Source organism: Myripristis murdjan, chromosome 16 (genome assembly GCF_902150065.1).
Source record: "Myripristis murdjan chromosome 16, fMyrMur1.1, whole genome shotgun sequence".
Classification (NCBI taxonomy): Eukaryota; Metazoa; Chordata; class Actinopteri; order Holocentriformes; family Holocentridae; genus Myripristis; species Myripristis murdjan.
Window position 1 is genome coordinate 34,444,671 of NC_043995.1, and position 12,500 is coordinate 34,457,170.

The window sequence follows — 12,500 nt, forward strand, 5'->3', positions numbered from 1 at the left end:
TGGGCTCTGTGGGTTCTCTGGGCTCTGTGGGTTCTGTGGGCTCTAGGTTGTGTGGGTTCTCTGAGTTCTGTGTGTTCTGTGGGCTCTGTGGGTTCTCTGGGTTCTGTGGGTTCTCTGGGTTCTCTGGGTTCTCTGGGTTCTGTGGGCTCTCTGGGTTCTGTGGGCTCTGTGGGTTCTGTGGGTTTTGTGGGGTCTCTGGGTTCTGTGGGCTCTGGGTTCTGTGGGCTCTCTGGGTTCTGTGGGCTCTGTGGGTTCTGTGGGTTCTCTGGGTTCTGTGGGTTCTCTGGGTTCTCTGGGTTCTGTGGGCTCTCTGGGTTCTGTGGGCTCTGTGGGTTCTCTGGGTTCTGTGGGTTCTCTGGGTTCTCTGGGTTCTGTGGGCTCTCTGGGTTCTGTGGGCTCTGTAGGTTCTCTGGGTTCTGTGGGTTCTCTGGGTTCTCTGGGTTCTGTGGGTTCTGCGGTCTCTGTGCTGTGTCTGGATGTTCTGTCGGTTCTCCAACAGAGTTTTAAATGATCAGCATCACTGTTGTTGGTAGTGACTGAGCTCCGCCCCGGGACGTCCCGCGAGGCCCAGGTGGGGAGCTGTCCACCTGATGCAGGTCGTCATGGTGACCTGCTCAGCTCTAAGGTCACCTGACTCCGCCCACATCAGCAGCCTACCTGTTTGTCACTGAGTTAAACTCAAACCTGCATCCACATCAAACCGCCTGCATAACAACAACACTAATAATAATAATAATAACAATAAGAATAATAATAACAATAAGAATAATAATAACAATAACAATAATAATAATGCCGCTGAGGTCCTCTCCTGCAGCAGCTCTTTCTAAGGGCACTGTGTGATACTGATGGACAGTATCTGTATTGTGTGTGTGCAGCAGCTCTCTGTAATAAGCCCCTCCCCTCTCTGCTCTGAGGCTGTGTGTGTGTGTGTGTCTGTTTGATTCTGTGTTTTGTGTATGACTTGTTTTTTATTTTGTCTGTTATTTTTTATATTGTGAACATCAACCTGCCAAGGGACTACAGATGGAAATTAGCCTATGGCTATAATCTGACATATTTACATTCAGTGTTCATTAATATGTACTGTCCCTGTTAATTAAATTAAATAAATGAATGAATAATAACAATAATAATGAGCCAGGAGGGGAAATGAGCTCATTCTCTGTGATGAACAGCCCTGCAGCTGCTGGTCTGACTGGACCATGACCATCACAATCTCTGGTGTATATCAGTGTGTGGTTGCTATGGTTACCTTGCTGTGGGTGGGGTCAGTGTGTGGTTGCTATGGTTACCTTGTTGGAGGGCGTGGTCAGTGGGATGTCAGCCTGAGGCAGGTGGTACCTCAGCGGCAGGACCTGCTCTCCGTTCCTGTCGTCCACTCGCTCCGTCACCGGCGTTCTGGACAGAATGTTGAGAAACCAGTGAGGAACACAGGAACACAGAGGAACCCAGAGGAACCCAGAGGAACACAGGAACACAGGAACACAGGAACACAGAGGAACCCAGAGGAACACAGGAACACAGGAACACAGGAACACAGAGGAACCCAGAGGAACACAGGAACACAGGAACACAGGAACACAGAGGAACACAGAGGAACACAGGAACACAGAGGAACCCAGAGGAACCCAGAGGAACACAGGAACACAGGAACACAGGAACACAGAGGAACCCAGAGGAACACAGGAACACAGGAACACAGAGGAACAGAGGAACACAGAGAAACACAGGAACACAGAGGAACACAGGAACACAGAGGAACACAGGAACACAGAGGAACACAGAGGAACCCAGAGGAACACAGGAACACAGGAACACAGGAACACAGAGGAACATAGGAACCCAGGAACACAGGAACACAGGAACACAGAGGAACCCAGAGGAACACAGGAACACAGGAACACAGGAACACAGAGGAACCCAGAGGAACACAGGAACACAGAGGAACCCAGAGGAACACAGAGGAACACAGGAACACAGGAACACAGGAACACAGGAACAGAGGAACACAGAGGAACACAGAGGAACACAGAGGAACACAGGAACACAGGAACAGAGGAACACAGAGGAACCCAGAGGAACACAGGAACACACAGGAACAGAGGAACACAGAGGAACACAGGAACACAGGAACAGAGAGGAACACAGAGGAACACAGAGGAACGTATGAACTGTGCACAGAGAAACATGTGAAGCCCGTTGCTTGGTGATCATCAGGAGAACAGGTGAGCTTCCTGTTCACCTGACCTCTGATCTCTGACCTCTGACCTCCTGACCACTGAACCAGGCAGCTGGTATGTTCCGCTCAGCGAAGCGAGCCTGAACTGGACGGGCCGGGGTTTGGATCTGACCCCGCCTTCAGTGTGTCCCGGCCGTGTTGACGCCTGGATCTCTATTGGCTGAAGCTCCGCCCCCTGGCCGAGGACGCCGGCGGCCAGCAGGCGGCCATCACATGCTCCACCTGCCGCCTGGACGCTTCGTGTGACCATTAGCAGAACCAGGTGTGTGAACAGGTGCTGCTCTGTGCTCACGCCGTGCGAGCTATATCGCCCTAATAGGAGTACTGACGACGCCATCACCCATGTCCTCCACTCCACCCTCTCCCACCTGGACACCGGGAAGGGGAATTATGTGCGTCTGCTGTTTATTGATTACAGCTCAGCATTTAACACCATAGTTCCCCACAGACTGGTCACCAAGCTCAGGGACCTGGGGCTGAATCCCTCACTCTGCTCCTGGGGCTGAGTCCCTCACTCTGCTCCTGGGGCTGAGTCCCTCACTCTGCTCCTGGGGCTGAGTCCCTCACTCTGCTCCTGGGGCTGAGTTCCTCACTCTGCTCCTGGGTTCAGACCACAGGTGGTGAAGGTTGGAGCCCACACCTCCAGCTCCCGTACGTCCACACTGAGGCCCCCCAAGGCTGCGTACTGAGCCCTCTGCTCTACTCCCTGTACACCTATGACTGCACACCAATCCAACATCATTGTGAAATTCGCGGATGACACAGTGGTGGTAGGCCTGATCTCCAACAACAACGAGACGGCCTATCTGGAGGAGGTGGAGCTGCTGTCTTCATGGTGTAAGGACAACAACCTGGACCTGAACGTCACCAAGACCAAGGAGGTGGTGGTCGACTTCAGGCGAGAGAGGCAGAGGATCCACTATGCACCGCTCAGGATCTAAGGGACCCCGGTGGAGAGAGTAAGCAATTACAGGTACCTCAGGGTTCACATCTCTGAGGACCTGACATGGAGCACACACACCTCCACCCCGGAGGTGACATTCACCATCCCAGCCACAGGCTGTTGGAGTGGCTGCCCTCAGGCCAGCGGCTTCGCTCCATCAAAGCTGAGCGAACTGAGAGGCTGAGAAGGAGCTGCTTCCCCAAGGCCACACGGATCCTGAACTCTTTATCACAAAACACTTTAAAACTGATCACATCAACACATATCACCTGCCTGCAGTATCAGACAGCTCAGCACCTTACTGCCCCCTGCTGTCTGACACTGTCACCCCCACTCCCAAACGGACTGCACCTGCACCTGTTACACTACACTACTGATAGATAGCAACACGCACAGACTGGAGGGGAAGGGCCGGATCAGTCGGACAGTTCCTGAATCCCAGTACCGGGCATCAGGTTCTGCCACTTGGTTCATGGTGTCATACTGACCCTGGACCTCCAGCAGAGCGAGTTTCTCTTCAGCGTATTGGCAGCTCAAATGGATGTGGGTCAGTGCCTTCACGTTCCCATCCATCCATTCATTTCTATTTCCTTTCTTACTTCTATTTATTACTAATGCACACTTCTGTTCATAATTGTAATTGTATATTGTTTATTGTATATAGGAGTGTATATATATTCTTTCTATTTTTCTTTCTTTTTTATCCATTTTACTTGCAGTGCTGGAGTTGTCACCATTGCATTTAACTGCTACTGTACTTGTACATCAGGCATGTGACAAATAAAAAACTTGAAACTTGAAACTTGAGCTGGCAGAGACGCCGCAGCGCCGCTGGACGAGCGGCGGCTGAACATCATTTTAATATTTCTGCCTCCTGCTCGACGGAACACAACTCGGATTTCTGTGCAGACGTTCTTTTGGCATCTCGATGAGAACCGCCTGCTGCTGTCCAGACATCTGAAGATATCTGAGCTGTTCTACCACTTCACACACACACACACACACACACACACACACACACACACACACTGCACAGAAGCTGCTAGAGGACAGTGATCATTTAAAGAGCCACAGGTCACCTGTTCCCAGGTGAGAGCTCAGCACAACACGCCTCTCTAACCTTCTGTCTTCCACACTTTTAATTTCACTTTAGATTATATATTTATCATTTTTACGTAGAGCTTTCTTGTATTTTTTCATAACTTTTGTTGCTAATGTTCTGGTAATGATTTACTAATTTTCTGATTTTTCTTCTGGTTATTTTCTGCTAATTCAATTTTTTATGAAAAAAGGCTGAACCTTTGACTTTTTTCCTGTGTTTCTGAAATCCGTCCCGTCCCCCTGCCTCGGAGGCGTCCTGCTGATTTGAGTGGCCTCGCTCTTTAAATGGGATTTTTTTCTGTCAAGTCAGCGAGGAGAAATCTCTCCAAGAATAATCTGAGGGAAGGAAACCCTCCCCTCGCTGACTCTACCAGCAAACCACAACCTGCCGCTGGCTCCGCCCCCTCCTGCCGTACCTGGCCGGGCGGTCGGGGTCAAACTCCAAACCCCGCCACTCACAAGGTGCCACACTGCATGATGGGTAAAAACAAACACACAAAACACCAGAATCTGATCAAACTGTGTAAACACACACACACACACACACACACACACACACACACACACACTCGCGGTGTTACCGGCTGTGCTGGCGGGCTTTGTGCAGCGGGCTGCTGGCCGTCAGACAGACGAGCCGGCGGCGACAGCTCGGGAACCGGAGAGCGAGGAAGAGGAGGACGACGGGCAGGATGAAGAGGAAGATGACCAGCAGGGCGACACGCACCGGGTCTGACTCTGAGAGAGAGAGACAGGCAGAGAGACAGACAGACAGACAGACAGACAGAGAGAGAGAGAGAGAGAGAGAGACAGACAGAGAGAGAAAGGCAGACAGAGAGACAGGCAGAGAGAGAGACAGACAGAGAGAGACAGACAGACAGAGAGACAGACAGAGAGAGAAAGGCAGACAGAGAGACAGGCAGAGAGAGAGAGACAGACAGAAAAAGAGAGACAGACAGACAGACAGAGAGAGACAGGCAGACAGAGAGAGAGAGACAGACAGACAGACAGACAGAGAGAGAGAGAGAGAGAGAGAGAGAGAGACAGAGAGACAGACAGAGAGAGAGAGACAGACAGAAAAAGAGAGACAGACAGACAGAGAGAGAGAGACAGACAGACAGACAGACAGAGAGAGAGACATTATTACCATATGTCACTGCTGCATGTATCTCAATATAAACTGAAATGTTGTATTTATTTTTCATGTGTTACATTTCGTTTCCTTTCATATTTGATTGTAATTTTGTCATAAATGTAATAAATAGTTTGAGTGAGTTGAGTGTAAAACCCGTTAACCTTCTCAACGAGGTGGAAAAATCAATAATCGATAAGCACTTTAGTGATCAGGTGTGCAGCCTGAGCCGGGCCGGCCTCTGAGGCAGAGCGCCGCCCGGTGGCTGTCCCGGGTACCTGCGGGGTCCCGGGCCGGCCCGCTGTCCACGCTGCCCCCGTGGCCGGCGAAGCGGCAGTCCGGCGGCGCCCAGCCCACGTCACAGTGACAGTTCCTGTTGCTGTTACACACCTGAGACAGGGCAGGAACACACAGCGTCACACACACACACACACACACACACACACACACACACACACACACACACACAGCAGCTGTTCTGTCTCCTGAACACCAGCGTCTCTGCTTCTCAGATTAACCATCATGCATCTGTGCGTTCCTGTGAGCAGGTGTTGAAAACGCCACACACCTGCGTGCAGTGCTGACTCAGCATCCTGCACAACCTGACAGCCAATCACATCGCACCGTCCCTGCTCTGATATGAACCGTCGCTATGTGAGCAATCATTTCTCTCAGATTAGATCAGATTAGATCAGATTAATCTGTGTCGACTGTCCCGGCAGGACAGACAAATCAAATCTGACCAATCACAGGTGAGGAGAGGATGTGAGACTGTCTCACCCCGTGTCCGTTACACTTCCTGCGACAGTCGTCCACGCCGAACACCGACACGTCCTCACACCTCTGGTTCAGACAGGCCTGCACACACACACACACACACACATACACACACACACACACACACACATACACACACACACACACACACACCATGAGGAAAACAACATGAGGATGAAGTTTATTTTCTGTTTGATTAATTTCTGCGCTCGTTCAGCCGATCAATAAACTGAGGTGAACCACCGGCTCAGGTGAGCAGGCAGACAGACAGGAGAGCAGGCAGACAGGTAAATAAACATCAGCAGGGGGTGTTACCCTGCCGGGGGCGCAGGCGGCGCCCTGGGCCACGCCGGCCGGGTCGGACACGTCGTCGCCCAGGTGGAAGAAGGTCCCGCGGCACACCTGGTCGCTGTGGTTGAAGCGCACGGTGGTGGTGAGGATCTCTGCGTTGGTGCCCAGCAGGGGGCGCTCCCTGCCCCCCTGACACTGGATCCTACCACAGTGCACGTCACTGCACACACACACACACACACACACACACACACACACACACAGCAGTTTACACTCCAACACAATGTACCAGTCTCAAACAGATGGACAGACAGGCACGCAGACAGACAGGATACAGGCAGACAGGGAACAGGTGAGCAGGCAGACAGACAGGTGAGCAGAAAGACAGACAGGTGAGCAGACAGACAGGTGTGGGCTCACACGTCAGAGCAGGCAGACAGACAGAAAGGTGAGCAGACAGACAGATGCGGGCTCACACGTCACAGCAGACAGACAGACAGGTGAGCAGACAGGCAGATGTGGGCTCACAGGTCAGAGCAGACAGACAGACAGGTGAGCAGACAGACAGGTGTGGGCTCACAGGTCAGAGCAGACAGACAGACAGGTGAGCAGACAGACAGGTGTGGGCTCACAGGTCAGAGCAGGGGATGTAGGAGCCGTTGGGGAACTGGCCGCAGTTTCCATATTTGTTTCCCTGTTTGTTCACGGAGGAGAAGCAGACAGGAGGAGCTCTGGTGGCATCTGAAGAGAGACAGACAGGTGAGAGACAGACAGGTAAGAGGCAACCAGGTGAGAGACAGACAGGTGAGAGGCAGACAGGTGAGAGGCAGACAGGTGAGAGGCAGACAGGTGTCATCCAACTGGTAAAAAATGCCACAAATTAAATGATGTACTAATCTCTCTGTGTGTGTGTGTAGCTGACAGTGTGTGTGTGTGTGTGTGTGTGTTGTGGCTCTGTGTGTGTGTGTGTGTGTGTGTGTGTGTGTGTGTGTGTGTGTGACGCACTGGGCCCCCACAGCGTCTGGCACTGGGCGTCCAGGCTGGCGCAGACGCCCTCGTAACAGTAGGAGGCGCCGTCGTCGCACGGCTCGCCGTTCTGCAGGAAGACGTTGGGGGGGCAGTGGGGGGAGGAGCCTGTGCAGTGCTCGGCCAGGTCGCAGTCGCCGAGGGGGGGGCGGCACACCGAGCCCGCCGCACGCAGCTGGGGCACATGGGAAATCCCACATTCACTTTTCTTTTTAAATACATTATTAAAACAGATACTTACATAAGTTCATCAAGTCATAAAGAGATTATCATGAAGAGATTATCATCAATTATCAGAAGAGATTATCATCAATTATCATGAAAAGATTATCATCAATTATCATCAATTATCATGAAGACATTATCATCAATTATCATCAATTATCATGAAGAGATTATCATCAATTATCATGAAAAGATTATCATCAATTATCATCAATTATCATGAAGAGATTATCATCAATTATCATCAATTATCATGAAGAGATTATCATGAAGAGATTATCAATTATCATTAATTATCATGAAGAGATTATCATCAATTATCATGAAGAGATTATTATCAATCATCATGAAGAGATTATCATCAATTATCATGAAGAGATTATCATCAATTATCATAAAGAGATCATCATCAATTATCATGAAGAGATTATCATCAATTATCATCAATTATCATGAAGAGATTATCATCAATTATCATCAATTATCATGAAGAGATTATCATCAATTATCATGAAAAGATTATCATGAAGAGATTATCATCAATTATCATCAATTATCATGAAGAGATTATCATTAATTATCATGAAAAGATTATCATGAAGAGATTATCAATTATCATCAATTATCACGAAGAGATTATCATCAATCATCATGAAGAGATTATCATGAAGAGATTATCATCAATTATCATGAAGAGATTATCATCAATTATCATAAAGAGATTATCATCAAATCATGAAGAGATTATCATCAATTATCATGAAGAGATTATCATTTTGTGCTGTTTCTGGTCAGGTTCTGTTGATTTAATGTGGTTTAACAGAATTTAAGGTTAAAGAGTTCATTCTTATCAGTTACAGAAATATGGACAGCCTGAAGAAGTGTGTGTGTGTGTGTGTGTGTGTGTGTGTGTGTGTGTGTGTGTGTGTGTGCGTGTGTGTGTGTGTGTGTGTGTGCGTGTGTGTGTGTGTGTGTGTGTGTGTACCTTGCAGTCGTGGCAGCACACTCCGTCAGATGAGCACTGAGCTCCAGGCACCAGCTGGCAGGTGGAGGCGTTGCAGCAGGGGTCATCACACTCCTGACCAATCACAGCACAGCACACACAAACCGACCAATCAGGACACAGCAGCACTCACACACAGACGTCCCTGATGCTGACCTTCCTTTGGCTGACACCTGTACAGGTACATGCACGTATGTTTTTCCTCCACCTGCAGAGAGCATCACGTCTCTCCTGTAGTGGAGTTAACATTTTATTATTCTGCCTGTGCTCTTATTGTGAAGGGCCGCTGCAGACAGGAAACACACATTCAGCGAAAACTCTTCAGAGCTCAGACACAAACACCTGGAAGAGATTTACACCTGCCAAGGTGTACCAGAGAGACAGGCAGGCAGGCAGACAGACAGACAGACAGACAGACATGCAGACAGTCAGACAGACAGGTACCTCCAGCAGGCCGCAGTCGCACTGCTCCCCCCTCTCCACGTACAGGTTGCCACACCTGGGCCCCCCCAGCAGGCTGTCGGGCCGCGGCACGTTGAACAGGCACATGCCCCCCCCATGCAGCAGGCTGACAGACAGGTCTGAGGCGCTGCAGCTGCTGAACTGCTGGCCCGGCATGAACCTGGGGTCAGAGGTCACAGGTCAGAGGTCACAGGTCAGTGTGGCTCTGCACTTTTGGGGGGGTTGGAGTAGTAACATGGAAGGGAGCAAGGCAGTGATTTTGCCTCGGGCAGCACAACATCATTTTCTCTTAAATCTGTTTTTTATTTTTATTTCAGCTAAACTAAAGTGTTCTTCCACACCTAGTTTTAGTCTGGAGTTTAGCTTTAGGGAACTAGGAGAACCTTGGGTAACACCTAGAACCGTGGGTCACACCTAGAACCTTGGGTCACACTGAGAACCTGAGAACCTTGGGTCACACTGAGAACCTTGGGTCACACTGAGAACCTAGGGTCACAGTGAGAACCTTGGGTAACACTGAGAACCTTGGGTCACACTGAGAACCTGAGAACCTTGGGTCACACTGAGAACCTGAGAACCTTGGGTAACACTGAGAACCTTGGGTCACACTGAGAACCTGAGAACCTTGGGTCACACTGAGAACCTGAGAACCTTGGGTCACACTGAGAACCTGAGAACCTTGGGTCACACTAAGAACATTGGGTCACAGTGAGAACCTAGGGTCACACTGAGAACCTTGGGTCACACTGAGAACCTGAGAACCTTGGGTCACACTGAGAACCTGAGAATCTTGGGTCACACTGAGAACCTAGGGTCACACTGAGAACCTTGGGTCACACTGAGAACCTAGGGTCACACTGAGAACCTGAGAACCTTGGGTCACACTGAGAACCTTGGGTCACACTGAGAACCTGAGAACCTTGGGTCACAGTGAGAACCTTGGGTCACAGTGAGAACCTTGGGTCACACTGAGAACCTTGGGTCACACTGAGAACCTGAGAACCTTGGGTCACACTGAGAACCTGAGAATCTTGGGTCACAGTGAGAACCTAGGGTCACACTGAGAACCTTGGGTCACACTGAGAACCTGAGAACCTAGGGTCACACTGAGAACCTGAGAACCTTGGGTCACACTGAGAACCTTGGGTCACACTGAGAACCTGAGAACCTTGGGTCACAGTGAGAACCTTGGGTCACACTGAGAACCTGAGAACCTTGGGTCACACTGAGAACCTGAGAACCTTGGGTCACAGTGAGAACCTGAGAACCTTGGGTCACACTGAGAACCTGAGAACCTTGGGTCACACTGAGAACCTGAGAACCTTGGGTCACACTGCTGACTTTCTGAGCTGAAGCAAACGTCTGAATGTGATCTCAGCTGAACGTTTTCCAGGATTCCTCTCATATTTCCAGGACATTTTATAATTTTCGCCAGGTGTTTTCCAGGTGTTTTCCATGACTGGCAAACCTATAACTCTATAAACGAGCCAGCAGAGGGCGACAGGTCACACCTCTGAGCAAGGCATCCGCCCCGCCAGGGTCAAGGGTTCAATTCCCTGACGACAGATGGGTTCTGACCCAGTTTGGATTCTGCCACCTGGTGGAAGGTTCTGGTCCTAAAGCTGATTAAAACTTTAATTTAAAGGTTCTCCTACTGACAACAGCATTGGTTCAGATACTACGGAAAGTTCTCGTCCTGATCCGGTAAAAAGTTCTGGCTCTGACCTATTAAAAGGTTCTTGTATTGACCAAGTTAAGAGTTCTGGTTCTGACCCACCCCCAGGTTCTGGTCCTGCTCTGGTCTGAAGTTCTGATGTGAAGTACCCAGTCAAAGCTTTTGGTATTGAAAGTTCCCAGTAGAGAGTTGAGATTCTCCCCTGGTTGAAGGTTCTGTGAGAGACCCAGCAGAACCCGGTTCAGGTTCTGGCACTGACCCGGTGGACGGCTCCATGATGCAGCCGCCGAGCCGCTGCTCGTTCTCGCAGAGGCAGCGGCGCTCGGCCGTGTCGTGGTTCATCCCCAAGTTATGACCGAGCTCATGAGCCACGGTGGAGGCCACGCCCAGAACGCTGACCAGGTGGTCCTGAGAGAGAGACAGACAGACAGAGAGACAGAGAGAGACAGACAGAGAGAGAGAGAGACAGAGAGACAGACAGAGAGAGAGAGAGGATACATTTTATTTTATTTTTTTTATTTTCTCTTATTATTACATGTGACTTCTACATAACCATGTATTGAAACTGAAATTTTATTAAATTATTATTTTTCATGTGTGTGTGTGTGTACGTGCATTTTAATGCCACCCCCCGTCTCTCTCCACTCGAACAAACTGAACATGTCTCATTATGAAAAACATAAAGTAAATCTAAAACAGTGAAAACCAGTTTGTTCTCCTCCTGTGGGATCCAGTCTGAAGGAAATCCTGCTGGTCTGAGTCCAGAACCCCAACAATCTGCTGATTCTGGGCTCAGATCAGCAGGATCTCCTTGTTCCTGAATCCCATGTCAGAGTAGAATCTGCTGAGGGGATCAGCTGCAGGCCTGAGACACGGCCAGCAGGGGGCAGCACGGGTGGAGCCACGCACAGAGAGGAGGAGGAAAAAAGGGACAGAAAATGTTTTTTTCTCTCAAATTTGTGAATCTATAATCTCAGAATTTCCAAGTTTTTTATCTCATAAATTTATGACTTTAATCTCTGAGAATTTCTGAGTTTTTTCCTGTAAATTTGTGACTTAATAATTACAGAATTTCTGAGTTTTTTCTCCTAATTTTTTTAGTTTTATCTTGTCTAATCTCAGAATTTGAGCTTTTTCTCGCAAATTTGTGACTTTATACCGGGGAGTCCAATCATGTGCCATGGAGGCCAAGAGGCTGCAGACCTCCACCAGGTGACGTCACTGATCAGCTCACCTGGTATCAGAAAGGAGGAACTGATCAGTGAAATCAGTGAGACCTGCAGCCTCTTGGCCTCCATGGCTCATGATTGGACACCCCTGCTTTATACTCTCAGAATTTTCAAGTTCTTTTCTCACAATTTTTTTTTTCATAAAATTGTGATTTTTTTCTTGTAAATATGTTTTTGTCATATAACTTTGTTTTTTTCCATAAATTTTTGAGTTTTTTTTTTTTTAAATAAATTGTTGAGTTTTTTTCTCAGAGGTTTTTCTCATAAATCTCAGACTTTAATCTCTGAAGTTCTCTGTTTTTTTCTCAGAAGGAAGCCCCTGCCCGTCTCTGTAATGTAGTTTTACGCCAGCGGTGCTGACACGCCAGCGGTGCTGACACGCCAGCGGTGCTGACAC

The 12,500-nt window shown here is 49.1% G+C and overlaps 1 protein-coding gene across 1 annotated transcript in view; it reads right to left on the reverse strand.

Moving 5' to 3' along the window:
• Nucleotides 1-12,500, reverse strand: part of adam15 (ADAM metallopeptidase domain 15) — a 35,316-nt gene that overhangs the window by 8,986 nt on the left and 13,830 nt on the right. Inside the window, exons 12-22 of the mRNA XM_030072634.1 lie at nt 11,134-11,282; nt 9,182-9,359; nt 8,720-8,812; nt 7,489-7,684; nt 7,116-7,224; nt 6,508-6,703; nt 6,196-6,273; nt 5,694-5,805; nt 4,868-5,021; nt 4,703-4,756; nt 1,296-1,401 (exon numbers count right to left, since the gene is read on the reverse strand). Of these exons, the coding sequence (XP_029928494.1) occupies nt 1,296-1,401; nt 4,703-4,756; nt 4,868-5,021; nt 5,694-5,805; nt 6,196-6,273; nt 6,508-6,703; nt 7,116-7,224; nt 7,489-7,684; nt 8,720-8,812; nt 9,182-9,359; nt 11,134-11,282 (1,425 nt within the window). The remainder of the gene's footprint in view (nt 1-1,295; nt 1,402-4,702; nt 4,757-4,867; nt 5,022-5,693; nt 5,806-6,195; nt 6,274-6,507; nt 6,704-7,115; nt 7,225-7,488; nt 7,685-8,719; nt 8,813-9,181; nt 9,360-11,133; nt 11,283-12,500) is intronic.